Source organism: Myotis davidii, unplaced genomic scaffold (genome assembly GCF_000327345.1).
Source record: "Myotis davidii unplaced genomic scaffold, ASM32734v1 scaffold174, whole genome shotgun sequence".
Lineage (NCBI taxonomy): Eukaryota > Metazoa > Chordata > Mammalia > Chiroptera > Vespertilionidae > Myotis > Myotis davidii.
The window spans coordinates 3,910,640-3,929,208 of NW_006289087.1; the positions used below are offsets into that span (position 1 = coordinate 3,910,640).

General features: G+C 42.3%; 2 protein-coding genes across 2 annotated transcripts in view; both read left to right on the plus strand.

The window, feature by feature from the left end:
• Positions 1-13,023, plus strand: part of EPRS (glutamyl-prolyl-tRNA synthetase) — a 43,776-nt gene extending 30,753 nt beyond the window's left edge. Inside the window, exons 19-30 of the mRNA XM_015562346.1 lie at positions 8-270; positions 1,569-1,620; positions 2,082-2,291; positions 2,672-2,744; positions 4,350-4,429; positions 4,635-4,873; positions 6,020-6,239; positions 7,773-7,946; positions 8,335-8,495; positions 9,637-9,715; positions 12,501-12,565; positions 12,666-13,023. Coding sequence (XP_015417832.1) covers positions 8-270; positions 1,569-1,620; positions 2,082-2,291; positions 2,672-2,744; positions 4,350-4,429; positions 4,635-4,873; positions 6,020-6,239; positions 7,773-7,946; positions 8,335-8,495; positions 9,637-9,715; positions 12,501-12,565; positions 12,666-12,816 — 1,767 coding nt within the window. The 3' untranslated portion in view covers positions 12,817-13,023. The remainder of the gene's footprint in view (positions 1-7; positions 271-1,568; positions 1,621-2,081; positions 2,292-2,671; positions 2,745-4,349; positions 4,430-4,634; positions 4,874-6,019; positions 6,240-7,772; positions 7,947-8,334; positions 8,496-9,636; positions 9,716-12,500; positions 12,566-12,665) is intronic.
• A 2,762-nt stretch (positions 13,024-15,785) lies between these two features.
• SLC30A10 (solute carrier family 30 member 10) overlaps positions 15,786-18,569 on the plus strand; it is an 18,255-nt gene continuing 15,471 nt past the window's right edge. Inside the window, exon 1 of the mRNA XM_015562373.1 lies at positions 15,786-16,256. Coding sequence (XP_015417859.1) covers positions 15,809-16,256 — 448 coding nt within the window. The 5' untranslated portion in view covers positions 15,786-15,808. The remainder of the gene's footprint in view (positions 16,257-18,569) is intronic.

The window sequence follows — 18,569 nt, forward strand, 5'->3', positions numbered from 1 at the left end:
ACAGAAGGACGTGGACGCGGCTGTGCAAGAGCTCCTGCAGCGGAAGGCGCAGTACAAGTCTCTGACCGGCGTCGAGTATAAGCCCGTCTCTGCCACGGGGGCCGAGGACAAAGACAAGAAAAAGAAAGAAAAGGAAAATAAATCCGAAAAGCAGAATAAGCCTCAAAAGCAAAATGATGGCTCAAAGAAAGAGCCCTCTAGAGGCCAGGGCGGTGGTGGGCTGCCACCCAGCGGAGCCGGCGAAGGGCAGGGCCCCCGGAAGCAGACCAGGTATCCGCCTCGGGAACTCCCTTTGCTGGGAAGCAGTGTTTGGAATGCATTCGACTCTTACATTAAAAGGAGTTTTTTGTGGTTAGTTTGACTGTCACACTAAGTCAGAGAATGCTAAAGGTATAGTGTCAGCAGGTAGCTTTTGTTAATTTTCTGTTTATTTACTTAAATGGGCAACACATTCGCTTGCTGGTTCAGGAGTCTCAGAATAGAGAAAGTTCAGTGAAGTCTCCATCCTATGCTTGTTTTCCATCTTCCCAGCCCCTCCGACCACCATAATGAGTTGGTAACCATTGTTAGTAGCTTTTTCTGTGCCCACTGAGTAGGTAACTAAAAGCAAACATATACATGTTCCGTCCTCGCCCTTTTAACACGTGTGGTACCTAACTAGACATGTCGGTTTGCACTCTAAACAGATTTTTTGAATGAAATTCTTTTGTGGGGACTCACGAGGATTTCAAGTGGGTTTAGTTGTATGTAGAACTAAGCTTGTTCAAAAACAATAGTGATGGGATAGGTGGTGGTCCAGTACTTTCCAATCTGTGCGCATAATGTGATTCTCGTCTCTAAGCCCCATCCAGAATTTGAACCTTCTGCTTGGTTCCATGAGCGGCTTCATAGGAGGAAGCACTGTTACTAACCGCTTCTGTCCTGAGAGACTGTTTTAGATTTGTTTAGCCTTTGAACCTTGTGCTTGGTTCCGTGAGCGGCTTAGTAGGAGGAAGCACTGTTACTAACCGCTTCTGTCCTGAGAGACTGTGTTTTAGATTTGCTTAGCTGAAGTTCAAGTTCTGCCTCATGCTCACATCAAACACAGTCCCTCAGACAAGAGGACACCGCAGTTGCTTTTCTTGCCTATTGACGGCGTGATCAGATGCACAGAATAGTGGAAGAAAGACTAGAATTTCCATCTTTTACCTTCTGACTACTTGTGAAGGGGCAGGTTTAAGATGGGCATTTTTTGAAATGTTACAAATGGAGAATTCAAGTATAAATACACTAAGATTTTAAACCAAGAAAGCCTTGTTTACAAACTCTAAAACGATGTACTTTTTATAAATAAAAACAACTCATGGGTAGATTTTTCTGTATGCATCATAAGACGGTTCCTGAGTAATTGTTTGTGTTTCAAGAAAAGGATTATTATCTAGAATAGAATGAATATAGAAGAGATATCAATACAGAAATAACTTATACTAAAGAAAAATGAATATTTTGACCTTTAGAGGTTTCTTTCTGTTCAACCTAGAAGCAATTGCTGAATGAAGAAATTTATATTTTACTGTTTACATCTGCAGGTTGGGTCTTGAGGCAAAAAAAGAAGAAAATCTTGCAGATTGGTATTCTCAGGTGAGTGTGCATTCATTTGATTTTTATGTATTAAGTTTCTCAAAGGCAACTTTATATTTTGGTTCTGAAGTCCAGACACAAAATAATAAAGTATATGCCTTTAATAATACATAATATAGTCATCTAACATGTCACAGTTTTCAAAGCATCTTCACATAAGTGTGGAATCATGAAGTAGCCCTATGAGATAGTCATTTTTATTTTTATTTTTGTATGGTGAGGTGATGGTATAGTCCAAAGCCACAAAGATAGGAGCAGCAGGAGCAAGATTAGAATTCAAGTCTTCTGACGAGTATAGGTCCCCGTTTTTCTGAGGATGGAAAGTCTGTTTACATGCACATGAAGAGGATGTACCAGTGCTGGCCACCTCCAGGTGGAAGTGTGATTATCATGCATCTGGCACCTGTATTGTAATTTTGGTTCTGTTTTGGCCTTAAAACCTGCATTTTTCTTTAACAAAGGTCATCACCAAGTCAGAAATGATAGAATACTACGATGTGAGTGGCTGCTACATCCTCCGTCCCTGGGCCTTTTCCATCTGGGAGTCCATCAAGGACTTCTTCGACGCCGAGATCAAGAAGCTGGGCGTGGAGAACTGCTACTTCCCCATGTTCGTGTCCCAGAGCGCCCTGGAGACGGAGAAGACGCACGTGGCCGACTTTGCCCCAGAGGTGGGTGGGCTGGATTGATTTTTGCCGTTTTTTCCACATAAACTCAAAAGTGTATTTCAGTTCACACTTGAATAGTAATTTAAAAGGCAGGTTATAATAGCCGATTTAGAGAAGTTTTTTTAAATTAAAAGCCATTTTTTAAGACATGTTTCTGCCTTTAGGGCAAGTTATATCTGATTGTGTTTGTTACATTAAGTAATTATCTGGCTTCTGCTTTTCTCTCAATGTTTGTAAGGATAGTCAGTATCTACCTTTTCCCATAGTGAATAGCAGCATTGACCTTACCGTAACAGCAAAACCTGAATTACTGAAATGCCAGCATTTGTGCTACTTCTCTAAGTGCTGTTGTACAATGTATGAACAATGACTTCTCTTACCAGGTTGCTTGGGTTACAAGATCTGGCAAAACAGAGTTGGCAGAACCCATTGCCGTTCGTCCTACCAGTGAAACAGGTGAGGAGCGGCCTTGGTGCAGGAGGAAGCGCACTGAAGTGTTAGAGACAGTGTGTAGAGTGGGTCTCCGCTTCGTTCTGTGATATTTATAATCCTTGTTGACAATCCTGTGATAGCAACTTTCTGGGTTGAATGTGATAGCAACTTTCTGGCTTAATGAATGTATATGCCAAGATGAATGAATGCAAACTGACTAGAATACCAGAATACTGTATAGAATTTTATTCTGTACAGTATTCATTACAGAGCTCTTTAGCAATAGGATAAAGGTTTGTTGTTGTTTTTAAATACACCACAGGCCCTAGCTGGTTTTTGGCTCAGTGGATAGAGCGTTGGCCTGTGGACTGAAGGGTCCCAAGTTTGATTCTGGTTAAGGGCGCATGCCTGGGCTACGGGCTCGATTCCCCAGTAAGGGGCATGCAGAAGGCAGCCAATCAATGATTCTCTCTCATCATGTTTCTCTCTCCCTCTCCCTTTCTCTCTGAAATCAATACAAATATATTTTAAAACAAAAAACACACCACCGTTATATTATTTTGTTTTTATGCTATAATTTTTCAGAACTTTCCAAGAAATTGTATTCTTGAGATAATTTTTATTCTTGAAATTAGTTATAAAATTGCCAACATGAATGTTTTATGTCGTATTTATAAATTTTGTTACTTAATACTACATTTACATTCATGTAGGCTTTCTATAGGTTGCTAATGGTTGTATTTGTATCTTGTATTACTCTTACAACATGTAGTGAGGAAGGATGAGGCAGCTGCTGTACCTCCATTTGGCAGGTAAACAGGCTGAAAGGTTAAGTGACTTTCCTAGATGTACACTTAGTAGTGGAGTTTGAGCCTTTGGGCTTTTTAGTGTCTTCCAACGTGAGCATCCATCTGTAGTTCAGGATTATTTGCTCTTTGGTATTTTGGTGAAGCTCTTGTGTGATATTGTAATGATGCATTATTGAAATTATGACATCAGCTGATTTTCACATACTAGATTGGTAAGGGTTTTTTTTGTGTGTGTGTGTTACTAACTATAGATATTCCTGACTAGGCCATGATAACACAGGGCCTCACTCAAATTAGTAGTTAAGGCAAGAGCTTTCATACTCCAGCTAGATGCATCAAACATACAGATTTACCCTAAATTCTGGTTCTCCCTGTAACTGCTGATTTAGCAAGCTCTTTACCGCCTTTAACCTCAGTTTCCACGTCTTTAGTATTGAGGCTGTGATAGCAACTTTCTGGGTTGAATGTGAAAATTGAACAGGTTAATGAATGCAAAGATCTTAACATAGAACGTGGTATATACTATAAGTCTTCACTTAGTGTTTTTAAAAACAAAACAGCAGAAAAGCAAATTAAATGTTAAATGTAAATCTCATTGCTAAGAACACAAAATATGATCAGGTTTAGATAACTTTCTTGATTAACCTGCTTTATGAAATACATAATACCATTCACTGACCATTACAGACGTTGGAAACACATTTACACAAACACGACCTTCTCCTTCCTGTTAGTTACGTTGCAGTTTAGCTCTTAGCAGCCCTCGGGGAGAAAGAAAACCTCCAGTGACTAAGCCTGCCTGTTTCCCTGTGTCTTTCAGTCATGTATCCTGCGTATGCGAAGTGGGTGCAGTCGCACCGAGACCTGCCCATCAGGCTCAACCAGTGGTGCAACGTGGTGGTAGGTGCACACCCTTCTCTGTGCTCCCATTGCCCTGCCTGCTCATTGGTCTCTCCTTACGTGTCTATTCAAAGGATTGGGAGCATGGAAGCTTTTTTGCAGTCCTTTGGATCACATTATGACTTCTGATTGCTCACACATGAAATTGCTAATGAAAACGGCAAAGTTCTCTCTAACGACCACATTGTTGTCCTGCCTCTTCCAGCGCTGGGAGTTCAAGCATCCGCAGCCGTTCCTGCGGACTCGCGAGTTCCTTTGGCAGGAAGGGCACAGCGCCTTTGCCACGTTTGAGGAAGCAGCAGCAGAGGTAGGAAGAGTGGTCGTCCTTGCTCAGTTCTGTTCGTGTCCTTTGCTTTGTCCCCCCTGTGCTGCTTTTTCCAGCTGTGAGGAATGCAGTACGTCTATTACAGGTGACCGTTCAATATGTCACTCTAAGCTGAAATTGATCTGACCAAAATAGCATTAAAAGAATTTCTTGGTGTAAATTATTTTGTTGTAATTGTAATTTAACATTGCAATGTTAAGAGAAAAAACTAGTGAATGCAAGTGTGCATGGACTTTAAGAAACTGCTTGTTGAATTTTTTTTTAGAAAATGCTATTAAAGCTTTTCAGATGGAAGTCTTTTTGGACTTCAGATGTAGCAGAAATAAACCTGTGGGTAAAATTAATTATTCTTCAGGAGGCTTTTACCCTGGTTGCTGTGTATCTTTCAAAAGCATTAATCTTCTCTTGCACTCTCAATTTATGTAGGTTTTTAAAAGCTCTTAACTTCTTTTCGCACTGCTTTGTTGGAATGTCTTCCTTAATAACTTCACACTGGCTGCTTTAACCTTCCTACAAAAAAAGGTTTTTATTGTTTGACATGCTTTTCCCACCACAGTTAGTTTTAAATAGTACAGGGTTATAGTCTGTAATAAATAATGGCTGCTGCCCTGGGTTCGCGGGGGACGTGAGTCAGCACAGCCTGTGGGCAGAGCCAGCGCATTTCTCTGTCCTCGGGGCAGTGGGCTCTTTTAGAAAACCAGTGCGTCATGTGCTCCTAGCCCACATGCTAATTCCAGGCATGTCCGCCCCACTTTTCTAAGTCTCCAAGGTCATGCACAAGAGCAGATATATCTGCTTCCTGGCACAAACCTTGATAAGCCACAAATAATAGATTCGGCTGCTGCCCTGGTTCGCGGGGGACGTGAGCACAGCCTGTGGGCAGAGCCAGTGCACTTCTCTGTCCTTGGGGCAGTGGGCTCTTTTAGAAAACCAGTGCGTCATGTGCTCCTAGCCCACATGCTAATTCCAGGCATGTCCGCCCCACTTTTCTAAGTCTCCAAGGTCAGTCATTAAGTCAAGGCCTGTGTTCTGAATTGCCAAGGCGTGGAATCCCATTTAACCGTAACTAACGTTCTTCCTCCGAAAGGGGCTGCCCACAGCAGCACACTTCTACCACACTTTTTGATTAAACCTACTCTCTTTGGTGTATCAGCTACACTTTAAAAATGTGTTATATATAAATAAATCAAGGAAGACAAAACAGGTCATTTTAAGGCATGTGATTTTGTCATTTTTGCAGGCATAATAGGTTATTACAATTAAAGCTCCTATTTCTCTTTATTTCAGGGAGCAACATCACATCATCTAGGGCAGAATTTTTCCAAAATGTTTGAAATCGTTTTTGAAGACCCAAAGACGCCAGGAGAGAAGCAGTTTGCCTATCAGAACTCCTGGGGCCTGACCACGCGGACCATTGGTGTCATGACCATGGTTCACGGGGACAACATGGGCTTAGTGTTACCTCCCCGTGTAGCCTGTGTTCAGGTAAGAAGGTATTTCTGTTAGCACTTAAAATACAGGTCATATTTACTAACAGAAACTCGAAAGGGCAGTTTTCTGAATATCAGCTGGGTAGATTTTGCCAACAGAGAAACAACATACAATTCAGTCTAGACTTCAGTTGTATAATTATGTGTATCATTTGTGTTCTTGTTTTTTACTGTTAATTTTTAGCTTCTTTTTATATAAAACGTCTTTTAGAAATCATTTTTTTGAAATGATTTATTCAGCACGGACAAGGCATGTGCAGCTAATTGGTTGACATTCTATGTAGATTAGAAATCACACCAGCAATTTATTGTTTGTGTATGCCTTTGTTTCGTTTTTTTATTACTCACTAGAGTAGTGGTTCTCAACCTTCCTAGTGCCGCGACCCTTTAATACAGTTCCTCATGTTGTGGTGACCCCCAACCATAAAATTATTTTTGTTGCTACTTCATAACTGTAATTTTGCTACTGTTATGAATCATAATGTAAATATGATATGCGGGATGTATTTTCATTGTTACAAATTGAACATAATGAAAGCATAGTGATTAATGACAAACAATATGTAATTATATATGTGTTTTTTGATGGTCTTAGGCGACCCCTGTGAAAGGGTCATTTGACCCCCAAAGGGGTTGCAACCCACAGGTTGAGAACCACTGCACTAGAGACCTTGTGCACAAAATTCGTGCACTTGGGTTTGGGGGCTCCCTCAGCCTGGCTTGCGCTCTCTCGCAGTCCAGGAACCCTTGGGGGATGTCCAACTGCCGCCGCCGAGGCAGGAGAGGCTCCCCCCACTGCCACTGCGCTTGCTAGCTGTGAGCTTGGCTTCTGGCTAAGTGGCATTCCCCTGTGGGAGTGCACTGACCACCAGGGGACAGTTCCTGCATTGAGCGTCTGCCCCCTGGTGGTCAGTGTGTGTCATAGTGCCGGTTGTTCCATGGTCAGGCTGAAACTGGCTCTCCAACATCCCCTGAGGGGTTCCAGATTGCGCGAGGGCACAGGCTAGGCCAAGGGACCCCACCGGTGCACAATTAGGGCTGGGGAAGAATGCAGGAAGTTGGCCAGCCAGGGAATCACTGCAGGAGGGTTTCAGGGTGTGTCGGCCCACCTTGCTCAGTTCCGATTGGCTGGACCCCCAACAGCAAGTTAATCTACCGGTTGGAGTGTCTACCCCCTGGTGGTCAGTGCACATCATAGCAAGGAGTTTGAGTGGCCTTAGCATATCATTAGCATATTATGCTTTGATTGGTTGAATGGACGATCGGACACTTAGCATATTAGGCTTTTATTATATAGGATTGTCAATAAAGCCATGAAATTAGTCTACATAGGGTGAGCAAAAGTAGGTTTACATTGTAATACAGATAATGCTATCATTAATAAATGATAATTAAGAATAAACTGTTTCATGATCTCACAACTCTAAGCCTACCCACCCCACCCCCCATGTTGATTTGTGTTGAGATTTAGAGTCACGTCTGTATGCTGTTTCTTTGTGTGAACATATGCTGTTGTCCTGGATTCCAGGTGGTGGTCATTCCTTGTGGCATCACAAATGCACTTTCTGAGGAAGACAGAGATGCTCTGATTGCAAAATGCAATGATTATCGAAGGCGGCTGCTCAGTGTGAATATTCGAGCTCGAGCTGATTTGCGAGATAACTATTCGCCGGGCTGGAAATTCAACCACTGGGAGCTCAAGGTAAACTCTCCTGTTGGATTTAGATCTTTACATGCATTTTTATAAAATGTAAGTCTCATGACTTTTCTCTGTTTCATCGTTATGAGTTCTTCACTGAAACTGTGTGTTCAGCTCAGTTGCTAAATTTGAACTCGTTTTTGAGGAAGTTTATTTTTATTTTGTTTTAATAAACCTCAGGCGGTACAGTTTTTTCTTAGGTTTATGCCTTGTTGGAATGGGTTATGGACATTTATGGTGTACAAAAGGTTAATAAATAATAATACAAGGATAAACTGTGTTTTGTGAACTCAGAACTGTAAGCCTACCTGTGGCCCCCCCCCATCTCCCCGCCGCCGTGTTCAGTTGGAGATGTGCCTGTGTCACCTTAGCCGCCTCTTTTGTTTCCTAGGGAGTTCCCATTAGACTGGAAGTCGGGCCACGTGATATGAAGAGCTGTCAGTTTGTGGCCGTCCGACGCGATACTGGAGAGAAGCTGACGGTGGCTGAAAATGAGGCCGAGACTAAACTTCGAGCTCTTCTGGAGGACATCCACGCCAATCTCTTCAGAAAGTCAGTTCCTCAGCATGAGCGGCTCATGCCTCTCATCTCCCAACCCCACTCGACCTTTGAGATCAGTCCCGGGAATTCTCTGTCCCAACGGGAAGTCCTCTTTCCCGTGGTTCTTAATGCGCCTTTCTCTCTGTGTTTTGACTTGTATTATGAACGTTTTTCTAGGTGCTTCCTGCTCCCTGCTAGGTTTGCAGCAGTGACTGGCCCATGGGCCAATTTGGGTTCGTTTTAGATCAAGGCTTCTATGACATAGATTTGAGGAAATAAGGCATTGATTCTCACCTGCCGGGTGCATATGAGCAGCCCCCGGGAGGCTTTAGAAGCCAGCGGTGCCTGGGCCCCTACCGTGGGATTTTAACGTAATTGGTCTAGAGCTGGTCTGGCACCTGCAGTAGTGAAAGCTCCCCAGTGATTGATGTGTGGCCAAGGCTCAGAACCGCCTATGGGGATAGGGGGTGGGGGATGCTCAGAGCTGCCCTGACCTTAGAATCGCAGGTCTCAAGGCAGAGGCACTAGAAGATTGGTCCATGTGTGGCGCCTTATTTCCTTTCCTCATGTCATGCATGCATGCCTTCAGATGCAGAAGAGAATAACATTTATTTCCATTTCTAAAAGAATTACCTCCTAGTGGGTGAAAAGAGCTTGAATAATGGATATTTATGAGCTTTTCCTTTTTAAAAATTTTCATGCCTTCGTGTTTGATTCTCAGAATCCTGTAATGGGTAATTAGACATACTTGAGTATTTTTTCAGGTTTGTAAAAACTTCGAAAAGTAATACCAGAGAGGTTTAAAAAATACCCCTCCCCCCCAAAAAAAATTTTTTTTTAAAAGACAACTCAGTCTCTCAGGTAGCCAGTGGTATAGCAGGAATAGAATGTTGGTCAACAGAGATTTAACAACAATAACAAAAGTAAAAATTACCTGTTGTGTGCTTGGCAATTCTTCATCCATTTCATGTTTACAATTACACAATGATGAGTTCACTGAGATTTACTGAATGTCATTGCTAGTGACAGAGTCGAGGTTCTCATTGAGTTCTCACTTCCAGGTTATTGTTATTTCATTAATCTCTGCTTGTTTAAAAATAACATCATATTATTAGGAGAAATTATGTGTTCTTTTCTCATCATTTCTTGGTAGGGCTTCTGAAGACCTTAAGACTCATATGGTGGTGGCAAATTCAATGGAGGACTTCCAGAAGCTGCTGGATTCTGGAAAGGTAAGAGACTTCTGAAAACAGTTGAATATAAATATATTTCAGTAAATGGTGTTTTAAGACTCACTGAACTTAAGCATGATATTAACCCCCTTTTCAAGGCCAGTCACACAGAAGGATTACATAGTATTCAGCATTCTTTTTTAATACATTTTTATTGATTTCAGAGAGGAAGGGAGAGGGAGAGAGATAGAAACATCAGTGATGAGAGAGCATCATTGATTGGCTGCCTCCTGCACGCCCCCCACTGGGGATCGAGTCCACAACCCGGGCATGTGCCCTTGAAGGGAATTGAACCTGGGATCCTTCATTCCGAAGGCTCAACGCTCTACCTACTGAGCCAAACGAGCCAGGGCCATTATATTCTCTTTCAACTGGTTTTCCTAAAACTTGACAGTATATCATTTTTGGATAACACTGTGAACTGATTATGTAAAAGCTTTTTCTCATGCTTGATAGGCAAAGTTTTCATTGGTTATGATTAAAACCTCTTACTAGGTCTCAGTGCGTGGTCTGAGAGCATGTTAATCTCGCTGGCTCAGTTTACTAACTTATAAAATGAGTGCAAAATAGTTCATCTCAAAATGCCCTTCAGATCCATTATTCTTCCATGTCCACCGTTCTCTTATGCTTGGAATATTGCCTTTCATCCTCCCCGTTCTGGGTTCTGTAATTTGTCACGTGACTCAAGCTCCGTCCTTCGAGAGAAGGCTAGAGAATGGGTAGCCACTGGTGCTGTGTATGTTTTGTTTCTCCTTTCACTGCAATTTGTGATTATTTTATTTTTTCTCCATTATTTACTGAACTTTAGAATTTCTTGTATTATAGAAATATGGAGTCACTGTGGCAATACAGTCTATGAAGACATTACATAAGCGTTAATAAATCGATAGAGTCAACACTAGTTAGTTCATTGCTCTCAAAGAAATGAGTCTCAGCAGACATTAGTGGAATCCTAGATTCCACATCTGTTCTAAAGCAGCATACATATTTTAGTTGTATGTCCAAGGAGCACAGAGGCCAAAGCACATTTCGTTTCTTGAATTCAGTAGCCAATTCTGTCCACATCTCATCTTATATTGCTCAGCTGAAATATGTTGACTGACCGGCCAGCAACCTTTGAAGTTACTGTAAATAAAATTGTATTTACTAAGAAGGGAGAAGGTAGAAGGGATCTTTGGAATGTGAATGTAGGTGAAAGTTTGATTTTCTACTTTCCCTGTTGGTATAAATGAAAAAAAAAAGTGTAGGACTTGATTTCAGTAACTTTTCCAAGGGGATGGTCTTAGTTACATGATTAATAAATGTTATTTATATTTGTAATATATATTTACTGTTGACAGACATTACTAATCTGTTGATCATCATAATTTTAGAGTCTTGTTATTTTTTGTCACTAACATTTTCTGCTACAAAATGGAAGATATTGTGTGTTGCAAAAGATTGTATCTTTTGCCGAAACCGGTTTGGCTCAGTGGATAGAGCGTCGGCCTGCGGACTGAGGGGTCCCGGGTTCGATTCCGGTCAAGGGCATGTACCTTGGTTGCGGGCATATCCCCAGTGGGAGATGTGCAGGAGGCAGCTGATCGATGTTTCTCTCTCATCGATGTTTCTGGCTCTCTATCTCTCTCCCTTCCTCTCTGTAGAAAATCAGTAAAATATATTTTTTTTAAAAAAGAAAAGATTGTATCTTTTAAAAAAACATAGATATAGAAATTATAAAAAATAAAAATTAAGAACCTTTCAATGACTGAATAAATAGCATAAAAATGAATACTGTACTTTCATATTAATGACATATGAATAAATAGAAATTTTAGGTCTTATTACCTATACTTTACTTTGAAGCTAGAGAGAATTAAAGCATGGTGTTTTACAAAATTATCATTTATGAGTCCAAAACATTTAATAACTTAAGTTGAATTTCTTACATGCTACATCATTTTAAATTTTAAAAATTATTTTAGAAATACCTTCTCAAGGCTTAGTAATGTTTTCTCATGAGAAAAAGAAAATAAGACTATTTGCTGTAAAATTTATTAGTTATTTAAAAATACAGCTATGTTGTGAGTTAAAGTAAAAATTTCTAAGAAACCAAATTTAGTATCCAAAGGCATTTTTTGTAATTGTTTTAATATTCTTATCATTGCTTAAATAGTGACAGTAAAGATTTCCCCCATTTGGTTTTTTGTAATGAATTTTAAACAGTACTTTGTTTAAAACAAATACATTTTTTTCATGCTTTGATTGCACAACTGCTAATGATTTCCAAGTTTCAGGGCTGTCGCCTGGTGTGATTTCAGCTTTTATACCCAGGTTGGTCTTTGCTTCAGTTTGCGTTGCACAATTTCTCTATTCAGTTTTTTCTGAATATTTATTACTACCAGCCCTTCCATCTTCCCTTTACCCACTCATTCCTTCCCTCCAGGATTTGCCTTGAAATTATCACCTCTTTATTATCTCAAGGCAGATGATCAAAATGACATTTTACCAAGTTGGGGGCTCAGGCTAATACATTTTGCTGAATGAACATGAGAGAAGCAGGTAACTTCCTTACCCTGCAGGAACATGCATCTGATGAATCACTCAGGTTTTATCATTTCTTCGTCTCTTTCACTTTGTTCTTAGAAAAGCCTCTGGGAACATGTTTTAGCCAAGTCCCACGTGCAAGGAAGAGTTTGCAGGAGGGACTCCATCTGAGCATGGGCTGGGTGGCTGCAAATAACTGATGCTCTGTTTACAGCCTGGAAGGAGGGATGCACACTGTTTATTGTTCCTTTCCTATTAGATTGTTCAGATCCCATTCTGTGGGGAAATTGACTGTGAAGACTGGATCAAGAAGACCACGGCCAGGTAAATGCAGTGAACAGATAAGACGTGGGAGGTGAGGCTGTGAGAAAGAAGAGACATGCACAGCTTCAATGAATGGAATTCTTGTATGTTTTAATTTCAGGGATCAGGATCTGGAACCTGGTGCTCCATCCATGGGAGCCAAAAGCCTTTGCATCCCCTTCAAACCTCTCTGTGAGCTGCAGCCTGGAGCCAGATGCGTGTGCGGCAAGAACCCTGCCAAGTACTACACCTTGTTTGGGCGTAGTTACTGAGGACAAAGCCATGGCCCTATCTCCAACCCTCTGCACTTTTTAAAAAATTGATACTAATATCTTCCCAGATACAGAGTTTTATGATTTTTTAAAATAAAACTTCAAAAGAGGCCACATGAGATAAACACTGTTCTTATGTCTCAAGTAACAGTGGAAAAAAGACTTTTCTGTAAACCACCCCAGTAATAAATACCATGAATTCATTCATTTTATGTATTCGTTCGTTTCTGAAGTATTGGAGTTATGTACTATAAGGAAATTCCTACGAAGAGGTGAAAATATCCTCTATTTATAGGAATTTCCTGAAGCTTCTGGTGAGAACTAGATGCAGAAAAGCTTGAAGTTGGCTGCTTCAAAGGAATTCATTATTTAAAGGAACTCCACAGTAAGTCATTATGTGAAGGGAAGGAATCTTTTACCCCAAATCTACATGTAATAAGAGAGAGACTTTTTTCTTTACATTGAGATTCAGCTAAAATATCAAAACTTTCCAAACATCTGAGAAGTGGTGGTGCTTTTAAAGAGGATGCAGAAGCCTGCGGCCAAACAATGTCCTTTAGGAAAGGGCACTGTTTTGCTTGCAGATGACAGCCGTTAATGAAGATACATGGCTGGCACTCACAGTCATTATGTGTGCCTAGTATTCATTGCAGTAAGAAGAAAACCAATAGGCCAGGTGTATTTGCTAGAATTGGGTAGTAACAGCATGTTGTAGGGGGAGACAGATCATTAACAAAGACCTGGCGATGACCTGGTAGAGGAGTGAAGCAGGTAGGCTTCCCTAGTATGGGTGGGCCTCGTTCAATCAGTTGAAGGACTGAGCAGACCGTCTGGATTCTTCCTCCCGCTGACTGCCTTCTGTAGTGCAGAGGCTTTGGGTCTTGGCATCAGCAGCAGAAAACACTCCATAAAACAGCGAAGAGAAGGCATTTGACTGGAGAGTCTGGGCGTAGCAACCTGTGTGTATCCCTCCCTCCCTCTTCCTCTCTGAAATCCATAAAAATGTATTTTAAAAAAAGAAACACCTGCTGAATGAGTGAGTTTCTTACCTCCTTCAGGTGCTCACTCGAGCGTCTCAGTAAATTCTTCCCTGATGACTTTATTTAAAGTTACAACTCCACCCCTACGCCAACACTCTATCCTCTGCTTCATTTGTCTCCATCTTATTACCACCTGACATTCAGTACATTTTATGACTTATTTTGTTAATTATCTGTCTCCCCCCACTAGACTGTAAGCTTCATAGGCACGGATTTTTGTCTTACTCATTGCTCCCTTCCCCAGAGCCTACAACTGTGTGTGACATGTAGGTACTCAGTATTTGTTGCATGAATGGATGAGATCTGGGTGCGATTTGATACACAACCTGCTTGTATTAGAAGTCTGGAGATGAATTGGAGGTGATGCATGAAATGCCAAGGAAACTATTAGGGCTACATCTAAGTTGTGAGGATTTAGGCCTAATTGAATGTATTAGAGTTTTCCAGATAAACAGAACCAAGAGAATGGTGAATAAATAGAGATTATACAGAATTTTGGTTATGGAGGCTGAGGAGTCCTGAGATCTGCAGGGTGAGTCAGCAAACAGGAAATTCAGGAGAGTCTAGGGCAGTGGTTCTCAACCTCTGGCCCTTTAATACAGTTCCTCATATTGTGACCCAACCATACAATTATTTTCGTTGCTACTTCATAACTGTAATGTTGCTACTGTGATGAATCGTCATGTAAATATCTGATATGCAGGATGGTCTTAGGCGACTCCTGTGAAAGGGTCGTTCGACCGCCAAAGGGGTCGCGACCCACAGGTTGAGAACCGCTGGTTTAGGGGATGGTTTCAGTCTGAGGGCCACTGGCTTGAGACCTAGGAAGGGCTAATGTTTCAATCCAAGCCCTGCATCTCAGCTTGAAGGCACTCAGCTGGAGGAATCTGGACGGATCTGTGTCTCTTCCTGCCTTCAACTGAGGCCCACCCACACTGGAGGGCAATCTACTTTACTCAGTCTTCGGACTCAAATGCTAATCTCATCCAAACACCCTCACAGAAAACGCTCAGAACAATAATCAAATGTCTGGGCTCCTGGTGACCCAGTCAAATTGACACATAAAATTAACTATCACCGAATTTAAATTCAGGAAACACTGGGAGTAGTTACTTCAGTCTCATTTCTTTTAAAGGATTGACTGTAGGCAGGCTACTCAAAACAACAGAGGCCGCTATTGTTTTACATATTCAGGACCCAGCAAACCTTTGAGTGTGACAGGTGATAAGATTAAAAACAAAAGGATTTCCTTGTCTCTGTGAAGTCATTATAATTTGGCTTTCTTCCTGAAATGACTGGGGTCATGTTTGTAGCTCCTCCAGTTTAAAGATGTTTTATCTTCCCTGACCATGAGGAATTTTTTATTTTGGGGGGGTCTTATTTGGGAGAACGTGTGGAAGTAGGTGCTTGTGTATTCCTGATCAGCACCCAGGCAGTGGAAAACTCCCCCTTGCTTCATGTTTGGGTTTCACTTACGGTAGCCGTAATCCAGTGTCCCCTGACCCAGGCAGTGGAGAGCAAAACTTTGCACACCAGGTGGACAGGATCTGATGGCCTTTGTCAACGACTTGTCTCCCCGGTGACTGTGGAAGCTGCGAGGGCTGAAGCCACCGGTGAGCCACTGTGTGATTTGAAGACACAGAGACTCCTGACTTCTGGGATGAAACACACCAACAAACAAATTCCTCCAGTCCGAGTCCGTATCTGAGGCCGAGCCTTCCCCTTCCACAGTCCCAGCTCACATGACATCTCCCGTTTAATTGCCCTTTAAACTGCTTTATGGCTTTATGGCAGCCTATAAAGGGTGATTTCCAAATCTGACAAGCGCTGAATGGCTGAAGGGGAGAGTTTTCCAGGAGTCTGTAATCTCAAGATCTGTAGCTGCTCCCTTCGGAGCACAGCCTTCCCGGGAGAGGAAGGAGAGGAAGAGGAACGGCCCGCCAGCCGGAGCCATGGGCCGATACTCCGGGAGGAGCTTCCGCCTCGTCTTCATGTGCGTGGTGAGCATCCTCCTGTTCGTGATGGAGCTGGCGGTCGCCCACATCGGCAACTCCCTGTCCTTGGCCTCCGACGCCTTCGCCGTCCTCTCCCACCTCCTGTCCATGGTCATTGGCCTGTTCAGCCTGCGGGCCAGCACCATCTCGCACCATAGGAAGAGCACCTTCGGCTTCCTGCGGGCCGACGTGGTGGGAGCCTTTGGCAACTCCATCTTCGCCGTGGCGCTCATGTTCAGCATCCTGGTGGAGGCCATCAAGAGGTACATCAACCCCCAGAAGACGGAGGAAGCGCTGTTGGTCCTGTTGGCTGGGATTATTGGGCTTTTCTTCAACGTGCTCAACTATGTCATCCTGGACTGTTGCTACTGCTCAGCTGGCCGGCCCCTGGAGGACCCGGGCACAGGTAAACCCTGCAGGTGGCAGGCAGTATCCTGGGGCTCTTGGTGGGTCCGGTCCTGGAGGGGAGGCCCCCTCCGATGGGGCCATGGAGGGGCCTCTTGTTCCCCTGACTTTGCCAAAGTCACCTCCAGGCCGAAGTTCCCTGTGAGCAGGGTGGCAGCCGGCCACCTCCATCGCGAGGGTCTGCTTTCTCGTTTGGTGACAGGGAAGGAAAAAGTCCAGGCAGGTGGAGAAAGGGAGGGGAAGTGCTGACCGCAGCCACGGAGGGAGCGATGAGAAGGAAGGTGGACGTGGCGTTGAGAACAGTCTCCTTTAATGACTTCCTTCTGTTTACCCAGATATGACCTGGCTCTGTTTGACTTTAAAAATAATGTTTCAGTGTCCCCATAAAGTATGTTTAGAAAGCACTGGACTCTTTAGCCAGCTCAGGTAGAGAAAGTGTGCAACAATTGGCTAGGATGGTGAACTCGGGAAGATGTTCAAGGAACGTTCAGTAACATGGAGAGGGAATAGAAGGAGCTGGCCCTAGTAAACTTAGCTCTTTTCTGGATGGAATGATCCGTATGTATTTCTAAATCTGTCCTGTTTGAGAAGGAGGAGAATTGTGTATGTGGATCTCTGGGGGGCTTCAGAGTGGGTAGCAAACTTATTGGATCGTTGGTCGAAAGGTGAGATTTTAAATCCTGCAATAAACCTATAACAATCCACCAGATAAATTACCAGCTAGAACCATGTGTTTACTGCCGTGAGAGGAATTCTTTTAGAAAAAATATGAAAGCCCTAGCAGAAGAGAAAATTCCAGTGCTTTTAAAAGGAGGTCTATGGTGTGAACAGAACCAGGTTCAAGGCACGGCTGTACCGCAGGGCAGTGGTCCAGTGTCATTGCCAGCCTGGGTGCCCACCCGTCGTGTGGGGGTTACAGGAGTAATGAGATTCTGAGGCTTTAGCACATCCTAGGCGCTTGGTGAAGAATAACGATGTTTTTTCAAAAAATGAAACAATGCAAGCCTTTGAATTAGGTGAAAATCCAGTACTGTTGGGTTATAATGGCTCATCTGGATTTTAAGAAATTTTTGGATTTTCCTTATTGGATGCTAGTCAGTTTTCTCTCACGAGCTGGGGCATTAACTCGCCTGGGGAACCTGAGTCTACGTTTGCATTTTTTACTGTATCCTCTTGTCTTTGCTGCTACTATTAGTTATGTTGGCTGGGCCCAGTTCTTTTCCTATTTTTGTCTAAAATTTCCCACTGGTGGAATGCATGTTTTGAGAGCACCTATAGTAGGTGTTAAGTATAAAACTAGAGTCCGTATCTTTATTCAGACTAAGGAATCAATCAGGGGCCGTCTTTTTAAAAAGACAATAATTAGTTAATGTGAGACCTTGTGCCTTGTTTACATCAATCAAGAAAGAATTACTTCTGGAGTGTCCACATCATAAAATTATATATATATAATGTGAATTTTATTTTATATATTTGTTGCTAACTATAAATAAAGGTAAGAAAGCTCACATCAAACAAGTGCTCCTACAGACAACAGAAGTGTCACCATTACTAAACGTTATGTTTTTAGTTCCAATTTGTCTTTACTCTCGACATATTTTTCTGCACATTACAAAAGCAATTTAGGCAAAGGGTTTGACTCTGGCCAACAGGAGAATTGGTAGATAACCATAGTTGTGTGTTTTTTTTATAAGTCGGATTATTATTGGATAGGTCTTAGTTCGGCTCTTGTCTGTGTCCATGCTAACATAATAACAAGAGGCTGAAGACAAATATTCCACCCTGACCGTATGGGTTTCTCTTGTCTTAGTTCTAAAGCAGCGGTTCTCAACCTGTGGGTCGCGACTCCTTTGGCAGTCAAACAACCCTTTCACAGGAGTCGCCTAAGACCCTCCTACATATCAGATATTTACATTATGATTCACAACAGTAGCAACATTACAGTGGTGAAGTAGCAACGAAAATAATTTTATGGTTGGGTCACAACATGAGGCACTATTTAAAGGGCTAGAAGGTTGAGAACCACTGTAAAAGCATCTGTCTTCTTTTGAAGTGTTTGATACTACAGTATTCTACTTTAAATAACTAAGTGCGCCCTGCCCGGTTTGGCTCAGTGGATAGAACATTGGGCTATAGACTGAAGAGTCCCAGGTTCAATACCTGTCAAGGGCCCATGCCTGAGTTGCGGGCTTGATCCCCGGTGTGGGTTGTGTAGAAGGCAGCCAATCAATGATTCTCTCTCATCATTGATGTTTCTATCTGTCTCTTCTTCCTTCCTCTCTGAAATCAATAAAAACATATTTAAAAAATAAAA